Source organism: Panicum hallii, chromosome 9 (genome assembly GCF_002211085.1).
Source record: "Panicum hallii strain FIL2 chromosome 9, PHallii_v3.1, whole genome shotgun sequence".
Lineage (NCBI taxonomy): Eukaryota > Viridiplantae > Streptophyta > Magnoliopsida > Poales > Poaceae > Panicum > Panicum hallii.
Window position 1 is genome coordinate 59,347,247 of NC_038050.1, and position 24,904 is coordinate 59,372,150.

Sequence of the window (24,904 nt, forward strand, 5' to 3'; positions counted from 1 at the left end):
ATGGAAAAAGAAAAGGGCAGTACTACAGAGGCATAGAGCCAAGCGAAACTAGATTAACAGAAGTAGCTCTGATTACTATCAACGGTGTTGTTATCTCATAAACTGCGACTCTTTAGCTGTCGTCAGCCTGTTTGCGTGCCTTCAAGAACTTCGGAATTAGCAACTCGCTCGGGTCCGGAGACTTGATGAACAAGGGAAACGTAGGCAAGGGCAGCTCGCTCGGTGCGGTGTCTTTATTAACGCCGGGCCAGCGTAGTACTCCACGGCCACCGCCACCGGCTCCGCATCCTCCTCTAGCTTCGCTCGACCTCCACCAACGGCGCTCGGCTCAAGACCCTCTTGGCTCCAATCTCCCTTGACGGCGATTGCTCCGCACGCTCGTCGCTGATCTCCTCCTTCTCAGCCTTGCCTCCGATCTGACTGATGATCTCCCTCGACGGCGACCGCTCGACGTGGTCGATGCCAATCTCCTTCCTCGCGGCCTTGTCTCTTATCCAGTTGTCGCTCAGGGACGCACGGCCCGGAACGCTCGACGAGGTACGAGCGACGAGCTTGTCCTTGGTCCAGCTCTTGCTCGCCGACGCGCGGCCGGGCTTCTCGCTGCCCCAAGCTGAACGCTCCCTCGCACTGCCTGCACGTGGCAGAGTAGTAGCAGGGGTGACCGTGCACACGGCAGCCATGAGTGACAAGCCACACGCGTGCACGTTAACAGGAAAATAGATAAAACAAGTACGAAAGCAGAAAATGAACGTATGTAGAAACTAGGCAGCAAGATTAACAAACTAGTATATTGAAACTAATAGAAAGATTAGCTTAGGATGGAAATTAAACTAGAAGACTAACTGACGATGGAAACTAAGCTAAACGGAAGCGCTAAAGGAAGACAGAAGATGGCACTACAGAAGATTAACAGGAGATGAAATCTAAGCTAGACGAAAACGAACAGAAAAATAAGTACGAGAGCAGGAAATGAACGAAAACGTACAAACTAGGAAAGGAAGATTAACAGACTAGTATATTGAAAACTATTTAGCTAGGATGGAAATCAGAAGACTAACTGACGATGCAAAGTAGATGAGAAGATTAACTGAAATGATATGATAACAGGAGATGGAATGAAGAAGCGAACGGAAATAAGAACGAAAGACAGAAACTAGCCCGCACTAAACAAAAGAATGAACAAACAATCTAAACTAGACGAGAAAACAAAATAGTAAAAAACTGCTAAAACTAGATGGGGCGAAAACTAAATAATGCGAAAAGAAATACTAATAAATTAATTAACAGAAAAAGAGGAAAAGAGCGCGCGAACCGTTGCCTTTGGACGAATCGCCGAAGCTTTCGGACGCAAAGGAAACGTTTAATGCGGAGGGGGGCAGGGAGGCATCCGTACCCCCTTGTTTTTATACCACCGTATACCAGACCGTATTGCATTCGAAATCGGTATGCCAGCTGGTATACGTACGCGTACGAACCGCGTATGGCGGTTTAACCCACCGCCTTCCCCCACCAGCCCACGCCTCGCCAGCGCCGCCCCCCTCGCCGGCGCACCCGCTCCGCCCCAGTTCCCACCACTCTGTCGCCAGCCATAGTCCGCCCCTCCGCGACCTCCCGGCGTGCCAGCTGGCTACGGCGGGCCTCTTCCCAACCCTCCGCCAATCGGCAGACCGCGGCCCCCCCTCGCCGCCGCCGCCGCCGCCGCCGACCCCACCGCCTACCAGTTAAACCGCAACAGGCGGCGACCTTTCCGTCCCCCCTACTCGCCGCACCGCCATATTCCGCCGCCCCTCCGCGTATGGGCGTATGGCGGTTTAACCCAGCACGCCCCCAAGGCCTTACCCCACCAGCCCACGCCTCGCCAGCGCCAGCCCCCTCGCCGGCGCACCCGCTCCGCCCCACCACGACCACAGCCCCCCCCCCCCCCCCCCCTCTCAACCGCCCACACTGCCCCGCACCTCCGCAGCCTCCCGTTCGCTAGCTGGCCACGGCGGGCCTCTCCCCAACCCCGCCAACCGGCAAACCGCGGCCGGCGCCCCGCCGCCGCCGCCAACCACCGCTCGCCGGCCAAACCACAACCAGCGGCGACCCTGCCGTCGCTCCGGCTCGCCGCGCCTCCACTCCGCGCCCGCTTCAACTCCACCGCCCAACCGCCGGCGGCCAACCCGCCGCCATGCCGCACTCCAATTGTATTTTCCGACTCCATTTCCTCGGATTTCTGGCTGCATTGGAGGATGCGCAAGGCTAGAGGACACAGAGTGGCGTGCTCCAACGCAGCAACGCAGCGAGGGAAGGGAAGAACCAAATGCCCCAAAACGTGGATGCGGCCGGCCGCGTTCGGGCGGCATGGTGTTTAAGGTTTGCCGGAAGAGGATGCCCATGTGCTGTTAGCTGAAATAGCTGGATCCATTGCGCTGAGGCTCGCCGCCTTGCCACTAAGCAAGCGGCCGTTGAAGGTGGCCACGCTCAATCGTCTGCAGGCTTGAGCACCGCAGGACACGCACGCGCTCAGGATCCGCTGCCGGGGACGATCCACTGGACCCGTTGGTCGAGCGACCACTCTGCAGTCTGCACGATTGCCTACTGCTGCCAGATTCCCTGGTTCGGTGAAGAAAAACACGGCTGTTGTCATCGAGATGACAAAGGGGAATCCTGCTGCTGTGAAATGAGGAAGACATGGATTTGCTACACCTTTTCTAGGTTGATCCACCGATCCTTGCTTTTCCAAGATTACCAAAACAGCATGCTGTTGTTCACAAGAAGGATTGTTTCTTCAGTTGAACCTATTGCAGTCAGAGAACCCAAGTGCAAGTTTTACTATGATCTGAATTAGAGGTATGTATTTCTGCGCATGAAAGGCCATTCTAAACATATTATCTGTTGTAGCACACCCCTCTTGTTTGAAAAATTTACTCTGCTCGGAAACATCTATCATCATTATTACAACTAACCAATTGTACTGTATTGTTTCATTTGCATGCTTGATCTTCACACATTGGGTTGTTAACTTTCTTTTCTTCTTTTTTGGGTGCTGAAATGATAATGTATAGCACTGGAATAGTTTCGTAGTACTGCTTTTATAATGCCTGCAACTGTTTTCTTTCTTTTTAGTCAATTTGTCTAGAGAATTGCTTTGTGTTCCATAAAAGCGGTGGCACATCCTCAAGTAAAATACTGAGAACTGTGCAGGTACAATACCGATATAAGATATGAAATAAACACTTATACTAGGAGATTAATTAGTTATTTAAGAGAAACAAATATTCCTGTTTGGGAAGATGAAGGCTTCCTAGTCCACACTGTGACCTTCGTCAAAGTTCAATCACATAAACTGGAGAACAGTGCTGATATTTCTCAGCAAGCAGAATGCCAGCAATCAATAGTAGAAAATAAAAAAAGAAGATAACTCGAGAAATTTTAGCGCAAGAGGTTTCTTTTTCTTGTAGTCAAGAGTGGTACATAAACGTACAAATATATATAAATACAATGAAGTAAAGCTAAAAGATGATATTTCACTAACTCAAATCCTGCTTAAGATTTCCACCTGTCAACAATTCATTACGTCGAACATCACCCTAGCACATACTACAAGATTCATCAGCTAAAAGGAGTGTCTGCACTATAGATTCCATTGTTGGTCTTTTGCTTCTGTCTTCATCCAAGCATGAGACAACCAATTTGATCAGTGTTCTCACCTGCATGTAGTTGAATTGTCCGTTCAGCCTGCAATCCACAACCTCAGCAATTGAAGAGGATTCCTCGTTATCCAACATGTGAACTAGCATTCCTACAAGATTCCTGAGCACCTTATGTACCTCCTCATCAGCACCTACAGCCAAGTCAAGAACTCGTTTTCCCAACACTAGCTCAAGAAGCACAACTCCATAGCTGTACACATCAACTTTGGCTGTGATCTGCAGGCTGCTGATCCACTCTGGAGCGATGTAACCTATGGTTCCCCGCACTCTCGATACATTCTGATTGGAGCCACCTCTGTTCAGCAGCTTCACCAATCCAAAGTCGGCAATCTTGGGTTCTAGATTCCGATCCAACAGTATGTTCTCTGGCTTCACGTCGCAGTGTATTACCCACTCAAGACATTCATGATGAAGATAAGCCAAACCCTTTGCGACACCTAACGCAATATTAAATCTTTGCCTCCACTCTAGCAGAATGTTGTCTTTGAATAGGATGTTAGCTAATGATCCATTCTCAATATACTCGGTGACCAACATCCTGTGCGAGCTTTCAGAGCAAAACCCCCATATCCTTACTAGATTCATATGATTAATCCTCCCAATTATGCTCAACTCTGCTTGAAACTCCTCCTCGCATTGCCTTACGTTTTCCAACGTCTTAACAGCCACTGCTCGACTGTTATCCAAGATTCCCTTGTAGACAATCCCTGAGCCTCCTCTTCCAAGTTCTTCTTTGAATTTTCTGGTGGCTTTAACCAACTCTTTATAACTGTATCTTCTGAAATTACTAGTCATCATCTTGTAGCCTTCCTCAACTGCTTGTATTTCGGATGCTCCCAACTCCCATCTCAAAACAAAGCACCATGCTGATGCAATGAAGAAAACTTCAAGAACAAAAATTGCACCTGCAAACCCGTAGAAGTAAAGCCATTTTGCTTCCCCCTGATTGGCCTTGTGAACATACGGAAACGGTTCCATTGTTGATGCGTTCATCTGGCCACAATCAGGATGTTGCTTTCTTGAAATAAGCACATTGGTTTGGGGAATTGGTATACCTGAAATATTCACACCCATCGGGAGCTTGAGATGCATCATGTGCGCCGATTTTGTAGGTGCTGTGTATGCCTTCCCATTATAAAGAAAAGCCTTTGGATAGCATGTCCCTGATCCTTGATGGTACTGAAAGCCTTTGCAGGTGCAATCGCTCCTACATATGTTCTTGCAAGCCTCCAAGGATACTTGGTCACGATGCAGCTGATCAGATCCCCAATAGTCGATGCCTGGAAGTGGCACGAACTGGACAGGTTGCACTTGGTCAACAGTACAGTTAATGTCTACTTGAGGACTACAGCCTTGGCTCCAGTTCCCAGGGTTGCTCATCACATAACCTGGTGGGCAAGAGCATGTAGGTGCAGGCAAGTAGTGGCAGATCCCATTTGGACCACACAATCCATGAATGTTGCAGGGCTGAGACACTGCAATCCAGGAAACTGACCATCTCCCATCTGAATTGTTCAAGCTGTAAAGTCGAAGATTACCATCAGGATCCAGAGTAAGCCTTCTCTTGATCCCATGACCTTCATCAGATGCAACAATTGCTTGCTGGTTAGCGAAATCACTCGAAACGAAATTTCCCATTTCATCTAAACCTGCAAGCCTTGTACTGTTATACCGATTCCTGCTATTCTGATACTCTCCATTGTCAGGGTCTGGCCAATATATTTCATGAACATCGACATCGTCGTATATAAGGGACAATATCGACGAGTCTGTGAAATGAAATATGTAGTGACCTGGGACATGCAATCCGGTGGTGGAGACAAGCTTTGTAGCTGCGTTGATGCACTGGCTGGGCAGCAGGGTATCTGTTGGTGAATCGAAGCTCTGCCACAGAACCATTCCTCTGGAGTTCTTCAGGACAAGATTCCCGGTTTCCAGCAGCTGGGCATACCGCACACCTGCCGGGTCACCTTCTCTTTGCCACACCACAGTGCCGTCATAGTCTGTGAGAACCAAGGCGCCGCCCTTCCGCAGGGTCATCACCGCCCCCCTGGCATGCACGGGGCGGTCGCGGTTCGCAGTCCAGACGACGGTCTTCTTCGCTGAGTTGGTGTACCATATCGAGAAGGTGAAGGCGTTGTCGTAGATGCTGTGGAAGCCGCAGGTGAAAGTGCCGTTTGGCGAGCGCAGGGTGTCGGTCTGGTGCTTGTCGACGGAGAGCGAGGATCTTAGCGGCAGTGTGTCTGTAAACGCTGCGCTTGAGAGGAGGGGAAGCAGTGATAATACTGGCAGGATGGAGAAGAAGGGTGCCATGGCTGGAGTCTGGGCAGATGGTTGAGCGGATGAACGCGCTGCTTCTCAGGCTCTGATATGTATGTCCAACTGCACTGAATTCTTCTCTCTTGTGGTGTTCTCAGGCATGGAGGGCACGTGTTCAGGATGATCACAGCGATATCCAGCTGCTCATCATGTTTTGCACGGTTGTTTTGGACTTGGGAGCCAGTGAGGTACTTTATTTTTTTGGTTGTGTTCCTGATTTGAGCATTATTTTGTCACTTGTCTACTCTATTTGTCAAAATTATGCTGGAAAGGAGGACACTAGGGAGAACCTTCCAGCTCGTAGCTCATGTTCCTGGTCAAATTTAGATAGCTAAAGTTCAATTACGTGTGGAGGGTCAATTTCTGTACAGGCTGGATTCATGAAAGGTTTAATGAAGAGTGGTGCTGCTTGTACGAATCAGTCAAAATCTGTTATGTGTGCTTGTCTTTTCTTCTCTTCTGTATGTACAGTACACTGAACTCATGGTGCCTCGATAGAGACTCGTGTGCAATTATCGAAGTCATTGATTTCGGTTCTGAGTAGTCGTAATCTTTGGCAAGAAACCTCTGGCCTCTTCAGACTATTCCTTCTGACTAGGATGCCTCTACTCTACTCTTAGAAAAAGAAAAAAAAGTGCAAATAATGATCATTTTGATTCTAGTTTTTTAGTAACATTATTATGCTCCTGAAACGCTGATTTTTAACAAAGAGTATTAATATTCTATAACTCTACTAGTAATTATGACTGATGCCAAAAGGTTGGTAGGCATGGCAGCTGTTGACTTTGGTGACTGCCAACATGGGAAATTGAGAAATTGTCAAGCACAATTACTGTTCCGTGTAAGTGCTCGAGGAGATTTGGAAATTATCGAATGATGTACAAATCAAGTTCTTGACCCCATTATGGTTTTTGACATGATGTACGTGTCGGCGATCGGCCAGTAACACGTGTGGTAATGGATCATGGCCCTAATGCTGTCTTCACAATTCAATTTGGCCCTAGTATATTTTAACTCAAAATTGTATACGATTAGAGTCCGGCCCTTAAATTATGTAGGCTAAAATTTAAGCGGATGCTAGGAGTCACATCTGTGAATGGGAGACGAGGTGTCGCAGAAGGTCAACAGCGGCCCATGATGACCTCGCCCCCGCGCCGCCTGTCTTCATCGTCTCCGGCGGTTCCCGCTGCTGGATCCAGCCTCCTCCAACCTGCCACCACCACCACCGGCGGCTGCCACACCCCGCCCAGATCCTAGCCCACCGGTTGTCTTGCCACTATCCCGGCCTGCGGCACCCCCCCCCCCCCCGCCGCCGCCGGGCTTCCCTGCCACCCCTCCCTTCCCTTTCTAGGCCCGAAGGCCATAGGAAACCCGGCAGCCCCTCCGCCCGAACTCCAACGCAAGGTGGAAGATGAACACTAGGGGCCCACCTGCAGTGACCTTGGATCTCCTTCTGTGATGCGCTGACTCGCAGTCATGCGCGCTGACTGCTACTAACAAGGAAAATGCTGGTGGAATGAGAATGAAGGTACGTGAGCTCCATGTTTTCTGCCAGAAGTTCAGAAGCATGACCGTATATGTTAGGTGCTGGGGAAGGCATTGTCAACGTCTCGGTATTTTGCTGGTGTAACAAACTTAGTGGAGATCCTGAACCTAAAAGTGCATCCAGGCCAAGTACTTAGCGTAGGATATCAACATAAATAGTCCAAAAGAAGAAGGCGGGAAAAACGTCAGTCAAGGATGTTATCTGTATCACTGAAGTTTTCAGCGATCAATTGATCAACTGCGAAATTAATGACAAAGGACCACATTAATTAAAATTATAATTCTACCCCCAAACTTAAAAGGATCCTTGATCCAAAGATGGGGAGGACGAGAAAATCAGTCTGAATCCAACCCTAAGACAAATCAAGCCAGATCAAATTCTAGGGACAGAAGCATTATCATTGATAGATCCATCATCCAGGCGCTAAACCTTCTTGAAAATTACTGCTGGATGGTTAGGAAGGTGGCTTGCTTCATCCCTGAGCTCTTGCAGCAGAGCTTCCATAGGTTCGATGGATTTACCTCTTATTTCAACTGTTCGAAGACTTCGGAGATACTTCGTCCCTTGAACACTCTTCAGCGTACCGCTACGGTATGACACCACAAGCACCAGCCTGTGGAGCCTCTGCATGGCTCCTTCCTCCATAGTGATTTCAAGAGGGCCATCCCAGCCTTGAATCGCAAGTAGCTGAAGATTGGGGAACCCCGAGCATCCAACAACAAAGTGCTCTGTACCAAATGCAAACCACAGCCTTAGAGAGAACAATCTTGGGAGCTTCTGGAGCGCTTGGATGTCACCATCCTTCATTTTGGTGCCACACCAAGAGTTAATTTTTGGAGACTTTCCAGCGATGCAACCCAGGTTGGCAACGCTTCCAGTCTTTCATACAGTAGGGGCCGGGCTTTGTAGGAGCAAGGGTGGGGAGGACGAGAAATCAAGTGGCAAAGAAAAGTTTCTACCATCTGTTTCAATTGAGAGTGACCAGAGGCACCTGCTCAGCTTCTCAATGACTGCAAGTAGAGACTCCCAGTTCTCCTTGTTCAGACCATTGCGTCACTGAATCCGGAGCTTCCTGAACAATTGTGTCAAACATCCAATCTCTTGTATCATCCAACATGTGTCATCTGAGATCTCTATCAACCCCAAGGTCTGTATGCTTTTCAATTTCCCAAAGCCATGTGGTAAGTAGGTAAAACCTGAACGAAAATGTACCAAGTGCTTAAGCTCAAGGAAACTACCACGTAACTTATCCACACGTCCCCCTTAAATCAAGAGTTTCGCAGCTCTTCAGATTCCGTACATTTCCTGGAAGCCTATTTATTGTGTGCGCTTCTTAAACTCAAGAACTAAGTTTGAACAATGCACAAATCTGCTTAAGGTAATGGTTGACAATTCCAAGGTTGTTGAAATATTATACGCTCCATTGGCATGATAAGGAAAGTCATTTGGATATAGGGTTTGGGAAATAATAAATGTTTGGGAAAGGAAAACAAGAGCCCTTTATCCCACAAATCCATTTCCAAAGGAAGGGGTGGGTTATGGTTGGATTATTATGCAAAGGGGTCAAATTAATTACCAAAGTACCCTGAAAGGATCGATGGACCAAGAGGGGGTGAATTGGGTCTTTTTCAATTTCTAAAATAAGATAAAGCAACCTTAACCTATGCAAAACTAGAAAGGCACCAATTCACCAACCGGGTAACTAAATTTCTTACGCAAGCTAGGAAGGATAAAAAGAGATAAAGCCTAGCAAGGTAGAGCTAACTAGTGATCCCTAAATCAAGCACATGAATGAATTGCATGAAAGATAATGCTTGAATAAGTAAAGAGGACAAGGGACAACCGGATTTTTTCCCGTGGTATCGATGTGTTGGCACACACCCCTAATCCACGTTGTGACACTCACAAAGAGTATTGTCACCTCCCAAGTCACAAAGATGAGGGCGCTCACTAAGAGTCTCCGTTCACCATCCCGGTGTGGTGGAGATCAAGCCACGTACAATCTTCTTCTCCGGGCTTCCACAATCCTTGGCAAGCTCCGCGAGAATCACCTCGATCACCAAGATCGCCTAGGTGATGCCAATCACCAAGAGTAACAAGCTAAGGCCTTCACTTGAGCAAGAACCAATCACCAAGAATGGATGCACACAAGCTTCTCTCTACTCAAGTCCTTAATCTTGCTTCTTGAATGATTGAATGAACAAGTGTATGAAATGATGAAGCTCAAGGTGGCTCTTGACTATAGTATGTGTGTTTGGGTGTTGCCTGGTGTCAAGAATGTTGGAATGACCCATTGGAGGGGTATATATAGGCAGCTCATACGAATAGAGCCGTTGGAGAAAAAGCTGCCAGAAAACTGCGTAGCGCCGGTTAATCCGACGTCCCTCCAATAGTCATCGTCGGTTTAACCGGTGAATGTAAACTGCCCCTTCTGAAAACTAGCCGTTACAACTTGGGCAGATTAACCGTCGTTGCATCGGTTTAACCGGTGAGTGTAGTTATCCATTGAACAACTGAAAAACCAAGTCACTGGACAACTGCACCGACGTCCAATTTCAAATAGCGTCGGTTTAACCGGTGAGTACAGTTGTCCACTGATCAACTGAAAACCAAGTCTCTGGACAACTGCACCGATGTTAAATTTAAATATCGTCGGTTGAACCGGTGTATAGACTTGTCCAGACTCTGCTGACCTCGTTTAACCGACGTATAGAAAACTTGAGGCGTCGGTTAAACCGGTGTTAAGGATTTTTCTGACTTTGTGTTTTCTGACTTGAGTCTTGAATGAAATCCAAATATTTCTTGAGATATAAGTTGAGAACCACTTATTTGAGCTTCTAGAAACCTGAGTGACCATTGTGTGCATCCATTTTCAAATGACCATGTCCATGCTCAAGTTACTAAGCCTAAACCCCTCTTAATAGTGCGATCACTACAAAACTATAAAACCTATACTAACCTAAGTGTCCTTCTCAACCTTATGACACTTAGGACTAGAAAGATCCTTAGTCTTGACATATTATTGAGTTGAATGCCGAGATCGCCTTTTGGAATAATGAAAATTAGGGGCCTCTTTTGACATATAACCAAATGAGCGATAATGATCTATAAATCTGCACAAACTCATTAGTCACAATAATGGTTGTCATTAATCACCAAAACATACCTTGAGGGCCTAGATGCTTACAATCTCCCCCTTTTTGGTGATTGATGACAACATAATCATAGATAACGAGAGAGCGAGAAAGATAAAGCACGAATAAACACAAGCAAACTCGAAAAAAAAAGAATCAAGGAACTCAATGGCTCAAACGAAATCCATAGATATGTCTCAAAAGCTCAGCATGCTCAAATGACAAATGTACATATCCATGAACTAACACCAAATATAATACAATAAGAAACATCAAGGTCCTGATCACGAGCTCTCTCTAATGCTACCCTCCCCCTGACTCTCACTCCCTCTCCCCCTTTGGCATCAAAGCACAAAAAGGAGAGCTACTGATCCGGCTGACGAGGGACGGCGAGGAAGCGATCCGGGTCATCATCATCATCGTCGTCAGACGGTGGATCCTCTGAGACGGACGGTAGCTGCTGATCTGAAGTGCCGGCAGGCGCTGAGCTGACTGGAGGAGTAGGTGTCGTGGAGGCTCGTGTGCTGGCGCTGCCTGGAGGAAAGTCCGTCGAAGTAGTAGCCGGCTCAGCAGAAGATGTGTCAACATCTGAAGTAGTGAGTGCTGATGCTGCCGGCTGTGACGACTGCTGAACCAAAGAGACCTCGCCTCCTCCCCCTGAAGGTAGTGTCTGTGGAACGACGGGAAGGCCGGCAGACTGCACTGCTGAGGGTGACTCCTGGAAGAGTGAGGTCGCAGGCAGTGGAGAGAAGAGAGGACGACTCGCAGACCCAAATAGTGCTGACAATGAGAACATGATCTCCGGGGTCGCGGAAGAAGCTGGAGCAGTGGAGGCTGGAGCTGGTGTAACTGCAAGTGGTGGTGCTCCAGTGCCCTGAAGGCCTGACTGTCCTGGCTGCTGTGGGGCGAGTCCGGTGTGAGAATATAGCTGTGAAATCATCCCGAACATCGCCATCATGCCCTGCTGCATCTGCTGAAACTGAGCGTCTGTCCTCTGAGATACTCTGTCAATGAGGCCGACAAAACGCTCCTCTGTAGCAGCTCGCTCTCGGGCGGCCTCTCGCTGTATCTCTGCAAGCTGGGCCTCATGGGCTCTCCTGGCCTCCTCCTGGGCGCGACGGTCCTCTCTCTGCTGTGTGACCAGCTGCTGCAGAAGTGCGGTGAGCTCAGACGGCTGAGACACCTGAGACTCTGAAACTGTGGTAGCAGCAGCTGACACTGGAGCTGGCTCTCCGGAACCTCCTGCCTCGTGATCGTGACTCGCTGGAGCAGGTGCAGGGAAGTATTCCTCGTCCTCGGAGGAGTCTGACTCTAGGTCTGACCAATGTATCTCATCATCTCCTCCGGGAAGCTGGGCCTCTGCGGCAAGCAGTGCCTCATCCTCCTGTGCAACACGGGCCTGAACCTCAGGTGACAGCCGTGCCATGGCAGCTCGATCTGCCTGTCTCCCTCTCCTCCTGTCTGAGGGTGCTGTCGGTCGGTAAACTGGAAACCAGGGGACCTCGTCCTGCCTGTAGACTGCACTGACGGGTGACTCAGCTGGCACAATCATAGAACAGATGAAGCTGATCCAGTGAGCATAAGGAAACTGTCGGACAACGCCCATCCCGTCAGTGATGACATCCTCAATCTCAGCCAAAATAAAGTCAACAATATCGAACGGCTCGTGAGTGAGGATGTGAAGAAGCAGTAGCTGCTGCAGACCTGTGAACCCCTCAGGGTAGCCACTCCTCGGGAGCAACGTCCTCCGGAGTGCCATGTGAACAGCGTAAGCCTCTGGGGTCAGCAGGCTCGGTACTCTGGCGTAAGAAGCCGGGAAGGGCTGGCGGAAGCACTGTGAGATTGCCTCGTGAGAAGGTGCAATTCCGCCAATCATGGCTCTGCGCGGTGGATCTGCATCACCATATACCATCTCGTGCAGGGAGACATCAACCAAATCAACTCCTAGAATCCCTGCAAGTGTCGCTCTGGACAGACCAAATACCTGCCCTCCAAACATGAAGTGAACAGCTCTGCGCTCTGGGGCTATCCAAGCTGTGGCATAGAAGACTCTGACCCAGTCCTCAATATATCTGTTCCGCTCAATAGAAAGCAACCTGGGCAGTCCCCTGAAATGAGCAAAGTGCTCCCTGACATCCGCTCCCCCTGCAGCTGTCCTCAAAGAAACCCAGTCGAGAACTCTGTGAGGAAAGATCCTGTGGCCCCGCCTCTGATAGGTCTCGTAGAAACTGGCCTGAAGGAGTGTCCAGAATCTGCGATCGACCCTGCTGTCACGTGTCACCGGGAACCACTCCTCCTCCTGTACACTCCACCTGAGCCTCTTGACCTTCGCCGCATTGGCCTTGGTCAAGTTCTGGAGCAACACACCTGGCTCCAGACGCACGACAGTGTCCATGCGGAACACTGCGCGCTCGGCCGCTAGGGCCTCGGCTCGACGAGCTGCTGCTGCTGCTGCTGCTGTGGACCTGCGAGGCTCCTGTGGCTGGTGACCTCCTCGCGTCCTCGGTCCAGTGCGACGCTCGGTCGCTGGTGAAGTGTCCTCTCCGGGGGACGTCTGCCGGGTGCGGCCAGAACGTCGTAGAGCTGGTGACTGCTGTGTATCCTGCCCCTGAGACTGCTCGGACTGCTCTGTATCTGAATCTGAATCGGGCTCTACCGCTGAAGGTGAGTGCTCTGACTCTGCTGCTGCTGCTGCGGCTCTGGTGGCCCTGGCACCTCGGACTCGGCCCATCCCTCTGCCTCTGCCTCTGCCTCTGGCTGGCGAATCTCTGATCGCGAACGGACGAGCACGGCCTGATGCCTGCTCCTCGGCGGCCTTGGCCACCATCTCGGCCCTCTCGGCCTCCCTCGCTGCGCGAGTCCGCTTACGAGCGGGCTCCTCGACTACTATCTCCTTCCCCTTCCTCTTGTCACGACCCATCTCGATCACAACAGGAACACAAGACGCGGCGCGGCGTGAATGTGGAGAGCGAAAGGGAGCGCGGCGTGAACGGGGTGCAATGGCGCATGGGCAGTAGCACAGTAGGAGTGTAGGATGTGCAGGCAATGGCGTGGATCGGCAGTGGTGGTGGCAGGCAATGGCGTGGATCGGCAGTGGTGGTGGCACGGTGCGTGGGCGGCGCTGGCGCAGGCGTGAATGCAGTGGTGTGCGTGCGCGCGGGCGGCAGACGGCGGCGGCGGCGCGCAAGGTGTGCGGGTGCAGGCGGTGCGACGACGGCCGGCGCGGGAATGCGGCGGGCGGCGGCGGCGGTGTGGCAGAGCAGGCGGCGAACGCGGCGGCGGTGAGGGTGAAGGCGGAGCGACGGCTGGAAAACGAGAGTGAGCAGAGGGTCGTGAGCGGGCAAGAGAGAAATATGACATGTGGACCCCGCAGATTTTCTTATCGCCGGTTGATCCGACGCTTAGTTTTTGAACACCGGTTGATTGCGTCGGTGTAGTTTACCAGAAACTCTGCCAAATCTGCATCTGTACGCCGGTTGAACCGATGATCTGAAAAGTGAACTCGTCGGTTGAACGATGCAAATAACAGTTGATTTTCAGGTCAAATTTGTGATCTGTTCACCGGTTGATCCGATGCTGCGAACTTTGTATACACCGGTTGAACGCCTGAAATGACTGAGCTGAAGCTGACACTTAGTAACGCCGGTTAAACCGATGGGTATAGATCCATTGAACGTCGGTTTAACCGGTGAACCCAAAAACCCTCTCTCAGCTCACTTTTCTATGCTAAGTCCAATGAACTTATAAGATTCAACTAAACTCAAGTTAATGGACTTGCATAGGCGACTTTACCCCTCAAAGTAAATGGGATAGCTTAATAACTTAAATAGTTTTTCTTTTCAAAATCAAGGAAAAGTCGCAAGAGAGACAAAGCGCCAAATTAAAATGTATGAGCCATGTCATAGGAATATTGAAGGAGGAAAGCTTCAAACTCACCATGACATTGCTCACTAGGCAATAACGCACCTAACACTTTACTCTTTTCACTTCTCATGAATTAAGATCTTGCACGTAAAACAATTCTTATTTTCATCAAGTGATCTCCTTTGTGACCCTTACGCATGCAATGATAATGCAAACTACAACCACATGCGAAGAAAAGGTAAACATGAAGTGCACAACTATATATGACAAGCAAATGCATGGCGAGAATTTAAAATCTACTTGTCAAGTTTGATCCCACGGAAAGCTTCATCATGATGAGCCTTTCTACAAGCCTAGAGGGAAACAAGTGGACCACCACCTCTAGCTAAACCCTTGCTCAACACTATCTTACCATGGTTAGACAAGTGTCCTATATGTATGCATTTTTCTATATGTCATGGCAACTTACATGACGTTTGCCGCATCTAATACATTAAGCTCATTTCTCAGCCTAACAAAGGTACTCTCGTCTAAAGGTTTTGTGAAAATGTCCGCCAATTGCTCCTCGGATCTCACACCTTGAAGGGAAATGTCCCCCTTGGCTTCATGATCACGCAAGAAGTGATGGCGAATATCAATGTGCTTTGTGCGAGAGTGTTGAACCGGATTCTTGGCAATTTTTACGGCACTTTCATTGTCACAAAGGAGTGGTATTCTTCCTAGTTTCACACCAAAGTCCAAAAGGGTTTGCTTCATATATAGAATTTGGGCACAACATGCACCGGCTGCTATATATTCCGCTTCCGCGGTGGACAAAGCCACGGAATTTTGCTTCTTACTCGACCAAGAAACTAGAGAACGCCCAAGCAAGTGGCAACCCCCGGAGGTACTCTTGCGATCGACACGGCTTCCGGCAAAATCCGAATCCGAGTATCCCAAGAGATCTAAGCTAGCGCCTTTGGGGTACCACAAGCCTATGCTAGGAGTGTGCTTGAGATACCGAAGGATCCTATTCACAGCCGAAAGGTGTGATTCCTTAGGGTTAGCTTGGAAACGGGCACACAAGCACACACTAAACATTATATCGGGCCTAGATGCGGTAAGGTAAAGCAAAGACCCTATCATAGAACGATAGAGGGATTGATCAACAGGTTTACCGTCCACATCCAAGTCGAGATGCCCATTTGTAGCCATAGGGGTCTTAATTGGCTTGCATTCATCCATCTTGAATTTCTTCAAGATATCTTTAGTATATTTTTCTTGATAGATGAATGTCCCTTCTTTCATTTGTTTGACTTGAAAACCAAGGAAGAAAGTCAATTCGCCAATCATGGACATCTCGAATTCCCTAGACAACATGGTAGCAAACTCATGGCTTAGTAAATCATTAGTTGAGCCAAAGATAATATCGTCAACATAAATTTGACAAATGAAAAGATCCCCATTGACGTCTTTTGTGAACAAAGTGGTGTCCACCCTCCCGATTTTGAAGCCTTGCATGATTAGGAAGTCACGAAGCCTCTCATACCAAGCCCTTGGAGCTTGTTTGAGCCCGTAGAGTGCCTTGTGCAACCTATAAACATGGTTGGGATTCCTCGGATCTTCAAACCCGGGAGGTTGCTCAACATAAACAAGTTCGTTAATAAAGCCATTTAAGAAAGCACTTTTCACATCCATTTGATATAACTTAATATTATGATGTGAAGAGTAAGCAAGAAGAATGCGGATAGCTTCAAGTCTTGCGACCGGAGCAAAAGTTTCACCAAAATCCAAACCTTCGACTTGAGAAAACCCTTTTGCCACAAGTCTTGCTTTGTTGCGTACCACCACCCCATGTTCATCTTGCTTGTTTCGAAAGACCCACTTTGTGCCGATGATGTTCTTGTCTTTCGGAGGAGATTCGAGGACCCATACTTCATTGCGGGTGAAATTGTTCAACTCTTCTTACATGGCCATCACCCAATCCGAGTCCTCAAGTGCTTCCTCTATGCTAGTGGGTTCAATACAAGAAACAAACGAGTGATGTTCGCAAAATGAAGCATACTTAGAGCGAGTTCTTACTCCTTTGGAAGGACTACCAATGATTTGACCTATTGGATGATCCTTGGAGATGCGACCATGCTTCACTAGCGGTATTTGCGTGGATGCTTGTTGGGGTGGATCATGAGTGACATGTGCTTGTGGTGAAATATTTTGCTCTTCTTGTTCTTGGACTTGGGGTGTTGGTATTGACACATTTTCTTGAGGTAGTGGATCAACTTTATCTTGATCTTTATCCACTTGGGGTGCCGTGGAGGTGTTTGGCAAAGATGAGGAAGTTCCTCCCCCTTGATCATTGTCTTCATGCACCTCTTCCGGCTTGATATCCCCAATGGACATCTTCTTTAAGGCTTCTTCAATCTCTTCATCCCCTACATTTTCATAGCCAACAACCTCCTCTTGGGAGCCATTAGATTCATCAAACTCCACATCACATGTTTCTTCAACTAACCCGGAGGTTTGATTGAATACTCTATATGCTTTGGAGTTTGATGCATAACCAAGAAAGAAACCTTCATCACATCTACTTTCAAACTTACCGAGCCTTTTCTTCTTATAAATGAAGCATTTGCAACCAAAGATCCGAAAGTATGATATATTTGGTTTCCTCCCGGTGATGAGCTCATATGGAGTTTTCTTGAGGAGTCGGTGAGGATACACTCGGTTGGATGCATGACACGCCGTGTTGATTGCTTCCGCCCAAAATTTCTCGGACGTGCCATAATCATCCAACATCGCTCTTGCTAGGGTGATGAGTGTCTTGTTCTTTCTTTCCACCACTCCATTTTGCTGAGGCGTGTAGGTGGCGGAAAACTCATGTTTGACTCCTTCTTCATCGCACCATTATTCAATCTTCATATTTTTGAACTCGGTGCCGTTGTCACTCCGGATCTTCACGATTGGGGAATTGTATTCCCTTTGAGCTTTTCTTGCAAATGACTTGAAGATTTCCAGAGCTTCACCCTTATCGCCTAGAAACATGACCCAAGTGTAACGTGAAAAATCATCAACAATTACTAGGCAATAGAGGTTACCACCAATGCTCTTGTATGAAGTTGGACCAAAGAGATCCATGTGTAGTAGCTCGAGCGGCTTGGAGGTAGACAACATCGTCTTGATAGGATGATGAGTTGCAACTTGCTTCCCGGCCTGACATGCTTTGCATAGCTTGTTCTTGTCAAATGTGACGTCCTTTATGCCGGTGATCATACCTCTCTTGTGGGCTTTCTTAAAGTTGCTCATGCCAATGTGAGCAATTCTTCTATGCCAAAGCCACCCAAGAGACGACTTGGTGAAGAGGCAAGTCATGGTGCTTGTTTGCTTTGAAGAGAAATCCACCAAATAGATATTGCCATGCCTAAACCCCGTGAATACCAATGACTTGTCTTTTTCATGAGTCACTACAACACCATTCTTGTCAAAGGCACACGTTAGTCCAAGATCACATAATTGTGCAATAGAAATAAGATTAAAACTAAGTGCTTCTACAAACAAAACATTTGAAATGGATAAATTTTTTGAAATTGCAATTCTACCCAAACCTAAGACTTTCCCCTTTGAGTTATCACCATAGGTGACATATTCATGATCGCCGGGGTCTTCAAGTGAGGTGAACATGCTATCATTGCCGGTCATGTGTTGAGAGCAACCGCTATCAAGTACCCAATGTTTTCCACCGGCTTTGTAGTTCACCTACACACATGAGAATTTATTTTTGAGTTTTCGGAACCCAAACAAGCTTTGGGCCTTGCACATGTGTGACAAGAGCTTTTGGGACCCAAAGTTGCTTGGGGAGCTTCTTCTTCGACTCCTTAGCAATTTTGCCAATGAACTTGGCCTTCACCTTGACCTTCACTTTACTCAAGAGAAAATGATTATTTTGGAATATTGATGAGTAATTCTTGGGTAATTTAGGAAGAGGACGTGATGGTAAAGTGCACTCCCTAGTGTGGTGCCCGGTGACTTAGCAATGTTGGCAATATAAGCCAACTTACTTGATGAAGCTTGTCTTGATCTTCGGAGAAGGAGTTGTAGCCATGTTTGGCTCCGGAAATGAACCAAGACCTCTCTTACCATAGTCACGGGCATTGTTAAAGAGAATCTCCTTGTGGATGTATTCTCCCCTTGAGAGTTTCTCCACACTACTCTTGAGGCTTGCCACTTGATCCATCAATTCCTTTTTCCTAGAAGAAGCAAGCTTGGGCACAACATTAGTGGCATATGCATCAATGAGTAGGTCATCACATGAAGTAGAAGCATTGACCCTTTCATGAACAATTTTCTCAAGACTTGGGTCAATTACTTCATAAGCAAATTCAAGTTCTTGATACTTGTGAGCCAACTCCCTATGCTCTTGTTTGAGCTTTTTGTGGCTCTCTTCAACTTGCTTAGCAATTACAAGTGACTCATTGTGCTTTTTGAGCAAGTCATTGTACTTACTAAGTAAGTTGGAGTGGGCAAGCTCTAACTTGGCATGAGTGCTCTCAAGAATTTTGACTTTGCCCTTTTCCCTCTTGATGACGGATGTATACTCATTGATGAGGTTAGTAAATTCATTAGGATCAAGCTCTTCATCACTGTCATCTTCACTATCTACCTCACATACCATGGTGTTACCTTTTGCCATGAGGCACATAGGAGGCGGAGGTAGAGGTGGTTCTTCATTGGTGAGGGCGATGGTGACAATGTCTTCTCCATCACTTGAGTCTTCGCTTGATGAGACATCGGTCACCCACTCTTGTTTTTCCATCAAGAAACTTTTCTTGGTGTGCCCTTTCTTCTTTGGGAAGAGCTTGGTCTTCTTGTCATGGGTCTTCTTCTTCCCAAATCTCTTGTTTTTGTTCTTTCTTTCCTCTTCTTCATCATCGCTTGAATCATGGCGATGCTTGCTCTTGTTATCCTTGTTTCTTTTATCCGGCTTGGGACAATTTGGACGGATGTGCCCTTTTTCGCCACAATTGTAGCAAATCTTGTTCTTGACATCCATTGGCCGGAACATTCCCTTCTTGGAGTCAAAGTTGAAACCCTTCTTATTGATCTTCTCATTCAAGCGTGTGAACTTTCTCATCATGAGAGCAAGTTCTCCATCATCTTCAACATCGGATGAGCTCTCATGATGATCATCTTCTTCATTGCTTGAGCTTGAGTCTTGTTTGACCATCTTGAGCTTGCGGGATTTGTTTGTCTTGGTCTTTAGAGCAATTGACTTGCTTGATGTTGGCTCTTCGGACATACCAAGAATGCTCATTTCATGAGCGCGAATTTCGCCCACAAGTTCACCTACTTCCATTGTGGCGAGATCCTCCTTTTGAAGCATAGCATTAATGATATTATACTTGGGCTTCGGGAGGAGCATGAGGATCTTGCGGTTGATGGATGCACTGTCAATTTTGGAAATTTCAAGTGCATTAATATCCTTGACAATGACATTCAAGCGAGAATACATATCATTGCAATTTTCATGAGCTAGCATTTTGAAGGAATCATACTTAGCTCTAAACAAGTGATATTTTTGCTCACGAACTTTGGTGGAACCTTCATGAATTTCAATGAGCTCCTTCCAAATATCACTTGCTAGGTCCGTGCCATTTACTCTAGCAAAGACCTCCTCACTAATAGCTTCGAAAATTGCATTTCTAGCTCTAGCATTCCATTTTAATTGGTCGGGGGTGGGATCTCCGGTGAACCCGACTTTAGTTGCCAACCATACTTCGGGGGCAATCGCATCAAGGTATGCGGCCATGCGAACTTTCCAATAGGCAAAGTTCTTGCCCTCGAAGTGAGGCGGCGAACCACCCATCTTGGCCATAGCTCTAGGCGGTGAAGCCTAATGATCCAAATGAGCAACGAGGCTCTGATACCAATTGAAAGGATCGATGGACCAAGAGGGGGGGTGAATTGGGCCTTTTTCAATTTCTAAAACAAGATAAAGCAACCTTAACCTATGCAAAACTAGAAAGGCACCAATTCACCAACCGGGTAACTAAATTTCTTACGCAAGCTAGGAAGGATAAAAAGAGATAAAGCCTAGCAAGGTAGAGCTAACTAGTGATCCCTAAATCAAGCACATGAATGAATTGCATGAAAGATAATGCTTGAATAAGTAAAGAGGACAAGGGACAACCGGATTTTTTCCCGTGGTATCGATGTGTTGGCACACACCCCTAATCCACGTTGTGACACTCACAAAGAGTATTGTCACCTCCCAAGTCACCAAGACGAGGGCGCTCACTAAGAGTCTCCGTTCACCATCCCGGTGTGATGGAGATCAAGCCACGTACAATCTTCTTCTCCGGGCTTCCACAATCCTTGGCAAGCTCCGTGAGAATCACCTCGATCACTAAGACCGCCTAGGTGATGCCAATCACCAAGAGTAACAAGCTAAGGCCTTCACTTGAGCAAGAACCAATCACCAAGAATGGATGCACACAAGTTTCTCTCTACTCAAGTCCTTAATCTTGCTTCTTGAATGATTGAATGAACAAGTGTATGAAATGATAAAGCTCAAGGTGGCTCTTGACTATAGTATGTGTGTTTGGGTGTTGCCTGGTGTCAAGAATGTTGGAATGACCCATTGGAGGGGTATATATAGGCAGCTCATACGAATAGAGCCGTTGGAGAAAAAGCTGCCAGAAAACTGCGTAGCGCCGGTTAATCCGACGTTCCTCCAATAGTCATCGTCGGTTTAACCGGTGAATGTAAACTGCCCCTTCTGAAAACTAGCCGTTACAACTTGGGCAGATTAACCGTCGTTGCATCGGTTTAACCGGTGAGTGTAGTTATCCATTGAACAACTGAAAAACCAAGTCACTGGACAACTGCACCGACGTCCAATTTCAAATTGCGTCGGTTTAACCGGTGAGTGCAGTTGTCCACTGATCAACTGAAAACCAAGTCTCTGGACAACTGCACTGATGTTAAATTTAAATATCGTCGGTTGAACCGGTGTATAGACTTGTCCAGACTCTGCTGACCTCGTTTAACCGACGTATAGAAAACTTGAGGCGTCGGTTAAACCGGTGTTAAGGATTTTTCTGACTTTGTGTTTTCTGACTTGAGTCTTGAATGAAATCCAAATATTTCTTGAGATATAAGTTGAGAACCACTTATTTGAGCTTCTAGAAACCTGAGTGACCATTGTGTGCATCCATTTTCAAATGACCATGTCCATGCTCAAGTTATGTAACACCCTGAGGTAATTCTTTAATTTTTAATGAATTTATTTTGGGCTTAAATAAATTTTTCAGGCTTCCCCTTAATTTTTGTGGCATTTAAAGTAATTTATAACATAAGGAAATAAAATATATCATAGGATTAAAGTGTTTGTGCATTCATGCCGCGGCATTGTTTTAATTGTGTTGAATTTATAGATTTGAATTCAAATTGTGCTTTGAATTCAAATAGTTTGTTTGAATTAGTGAGTTAGAAAAACAAAAGAAGAAAAGGAAAGAGAACAAAAGAAGGCAGCCCAACTCAAAGTCTTGGCCCAGCCCAGCTCTCTTTCCTCTCCTTTCTCCCGCATGGGCCAGCACCCCCTTTTCCTCTCTTTCTTTCTACGGCCCAAAGCCGCCCGAGGCCCAGCACACCCCCTCCTTCCTCTCCTTCCCTTGCGTGGGCCGCACGCTGGTCCACTAGCCCGAGCCAGCGCCCCTCCCCGCTCTCCCCCTTCTCCCTCTGGCGATCGGGACCCACGCGTCAGCGCCATCTCCCTCCTCCCTTTCTTCCTCCCCTTCCTCTGTTTTCCCCCGGCGCCCAACGAACTCCGAAAACGCCGGCGAGTTTCCCCCTGGGCCCGCACCCCGAGGCCTCGATCCCTCGCCCTTAAGTGGACCCGCAGGCTCCCCGTACCCCTGCCTTACCCGTCGCCGCCCAAAACCCTAGCGCCGCCTTTCCCCCGCACCGCCGCGCCCCCGCCCCTCTGCCTCACCGTCGGACCGCTACTCCAGAGCGCCACCGACACCGACAGTCCCCGCGGCAGCTTCTCCTCACCACCCAGGAGCTTCCCAGGCCCAATAATTGGATCTTACGCCCCTGCATCGTCACTTCCCGCAAGGACCCGATCCCCTCCGCCGCGGAAGCTCGTCGCCGGCCACCCTCCACCGCAGCACCGGCTACCACAGGCCCCTGGTGAGCACCACCTGCTTCCCCCGCGTCTTATGCACTAGAGGTCGAAGCCCGGGACCCCTCCTAGTCCCCGGAACGCACGCACGCCGGAGTTAGTAGCCACCCCGAGCCGCCCTCGCCGCCGTTACACCTTAACCGTACCTTAATCCATCGCCATAAGTGTCCAGATGAGTTCGCCGTGCCGAGCCCTCACTCCTGGACCAAGCCCGCCCGAAAATCATGCCCGGACGGCCGAGATCGGCCTACGCCGGCGAAGCGCCGCCGCGGAGGCGAGCTCCGGTGACCATCCCGCCGCCGGCCGTGCTCCTGCGAACCCTAGCCACCCGATCCGTAGTCGACGCGTAGGATTAGAACGCGGTTGGGATGGATCTGCGCCACGGGATCTGGATCCAACGGACGGAGTTCGTGCGTACCGGTTCGCCCGGTATTTTAAATCTGGGCCGCCCATCTCAGATCCAGCGGGGGGTATTAGATCCGAGGGAGGATAGAGTCCGAAGCGTAGGATCGAGATCCAACGGGTGAGATCGGCGCGTACCCCTTCGCGAGCCGGATCTAATCCGAACCACCAGATCGTGATCCAACGGCTCAGAATAAAACGTACCGCTTCAGCCGTCCTTTTTGCTAAAGAGTCCCTGCCCTTTAGGGAAATAAACCCGCAGTCCACCTGTAGTTTAAAAGTATTTACGATCAGGTCCTTTTCTTTTCGTTTAAGCCCCTGTCTTTCCTGGAAATTGAACCCGCAGTCCATCTCTTGAGTTTTTCTCGCGCTAGCCCCTAGATCTAGGCTTTAATTACGTTTAAGTCCCCGGGTTTTGCCCAGAAGCCCCTGGTTGCTCTGTTTTTCTTACAAATAGGTCCCTGGATCCTGTTTTAAGCGCAGTTTTCGCGTTTTAGCTCCGTTTTAGGTGTTCTTTATATCCTCGCGATCGTTGTAACGCGTAGATTAGTTCTAGGCTAGTTCCATGTGCTGTTCTATTGTATTGGTGTACTGTTTTCTTATAGTTTGCTATTGTTTGCGCATGTGTGTATGTATGGACTATGTTTGATGATCGTGAGTAGACGCGGAGCTTTTGGATCAGTACCAGGAGCAGCCGTCTTCCGAGCAGTTCGAGCAGCAGCCGGGAGAGTACGAGGAAGGCAAGTATAGCATGAACCTCCTATCACTTTTAAATACAATTTCATACTGCATTTTAATACTGTATACCTATAAGGACTTCCTAGCCACCTTTATATCCTTATATATATCCTATGGGTTGCATTTTTGGTTAGTTGTGCTAGGTTGCTGCGCTATAACGTATCTGGGTCCTTTTTAATTAATTTGATTAATGGTCTTATACAACTTAATTCTGGAGCCGACCCTCTGTGCTGTGTGCTTGAGTGGTTTGTGCGTTCTTAAAAGATGTTTTTGTTAGAAACATGGTTTAGGGGGCCAGCACGGTGCTTAGTGCTTGGTTGGCCACTCTCCATAAGGACCGGTTCATAGAGCGACAACCTGGGACAACCGCGCAACCACAAGACTGGAATGGGACGGTCTTGACTTACTAATTAGGTCATTTTGGTTCGGGAGTAACTTACCTGCGTGGGCAAGAGGGGTGGTAAGCTTCAATGGTCCCTGCTCCTCCGGCTTGGTCTGTGCTGTGTGTCTTGTACCCCCGGAGGTGGGCCCCATCGTCGCTGATCCAGAATCCTTAGCGGTTACACCTTACCAACGTGTCCTTTGTAACGGTCTCGTAGTGTGCTTGCTAGCCATCTCACCCAAGGAAGTGTGATGAACAACTAGCGTAGCTCACGACTTGTGGGTAAAGTTGTGCAACCTCTCGAGAGTGTAAAACTGATATATCAGCTGTGCTCACAGTCATGAGCGGCCCAGATCCTCCGTCTGATTAGTGGGGGTTATCAACTTTTGATTAGAGAGATTCCCCGGGTGGTTTTGGTTTGGAGGGTTCTCAGTAGTTCTTAATTAATATTGATTAATTCTTATGAAATTTGGGTTACGGTAACTCATCCACTTGTAGTAATTAGCTTTAATAAAATTTGCCAAGATTAAAAGCTAATGCAGTTGAGTCAGCTAACCTTAGAGCCTCATTCTCGTGTTATACTTGTTGAGTACTAGTTTTGTACTCACACTTGCCTCTCTACCCTTCCGTTCTATTTCGGCTATCTTCGACTGCTGCTCAGTGCCC

At 48.1% G+C, this 24,904-nt stretch overlaps 2 protein-coding genes and 1 long non-coding RNA gene across 3 annotated transcripts; 1 reads left to right on the top strand and 2 right to left on the bottom strand.

Moving 5' to 3' along the window:
* Positions 1-24: 24 nt before the first annotated feature.
* On the bottom strand, positions 25-1,473 carry LOC112875669. The gene has a single exon (XM_025939606.1). The coding sequence runs from the start codon at positions 678-680 to the stop codon at positions 294-296; it is 387 nt and encodes a 128-aa protein (XP_025795391.1). The 5' UTR covers positions 681-1,473; the 3' UTR covers positions 25-293.
* Positions 1,474-1,919: 446 nt separating this feature from the next.
* Positions 1,920-6,435, top strand: LOC112876417. The gene is made up of 2 exons (XR_003225313.1): positions 1,920-2,832; positions 6,113-6,435. It is a non-coding gene; the product is annotated as an uncharacterized LOC112876417 (long non-coding RNA).
* Positions 3,413-6,210, bottom strand: LOC112876416 (putative receptor protein kinase ZmPK1). Its single transcript, XM_025940519.1, has one exon. It carries the CDS (start codon positions 6,006-6,008, stop codon positions 3,573-3,575), a length of 2,436 nt encoding a protein of 811 aa, XP_025796304.1. The 5' UTR covers positions 6,009-6,210; the 3' UTR covers positions 3,413-3,572.
* Positions 6,436-24,904: the final 18,469 nt, after the last annotated feature.

What these genes read in the sequence shown, in the direction of transcription:
- LOC112876416 (XM_025940519.1), bottom strand. Translation starts at nt 6,008, where the DNA reads ATGGCACCCTTCTTCTCCATCCTGCCAGTATTATCACTGCTTCCCCTC.
- LOC112875669 (XM_025939606.1), bottom strand. Translation starts at nt 680, where the DNA reads ATGGCTGCCGTGTGCACGGTCACCCCTGCTACTACTCTGCCACGTGCA.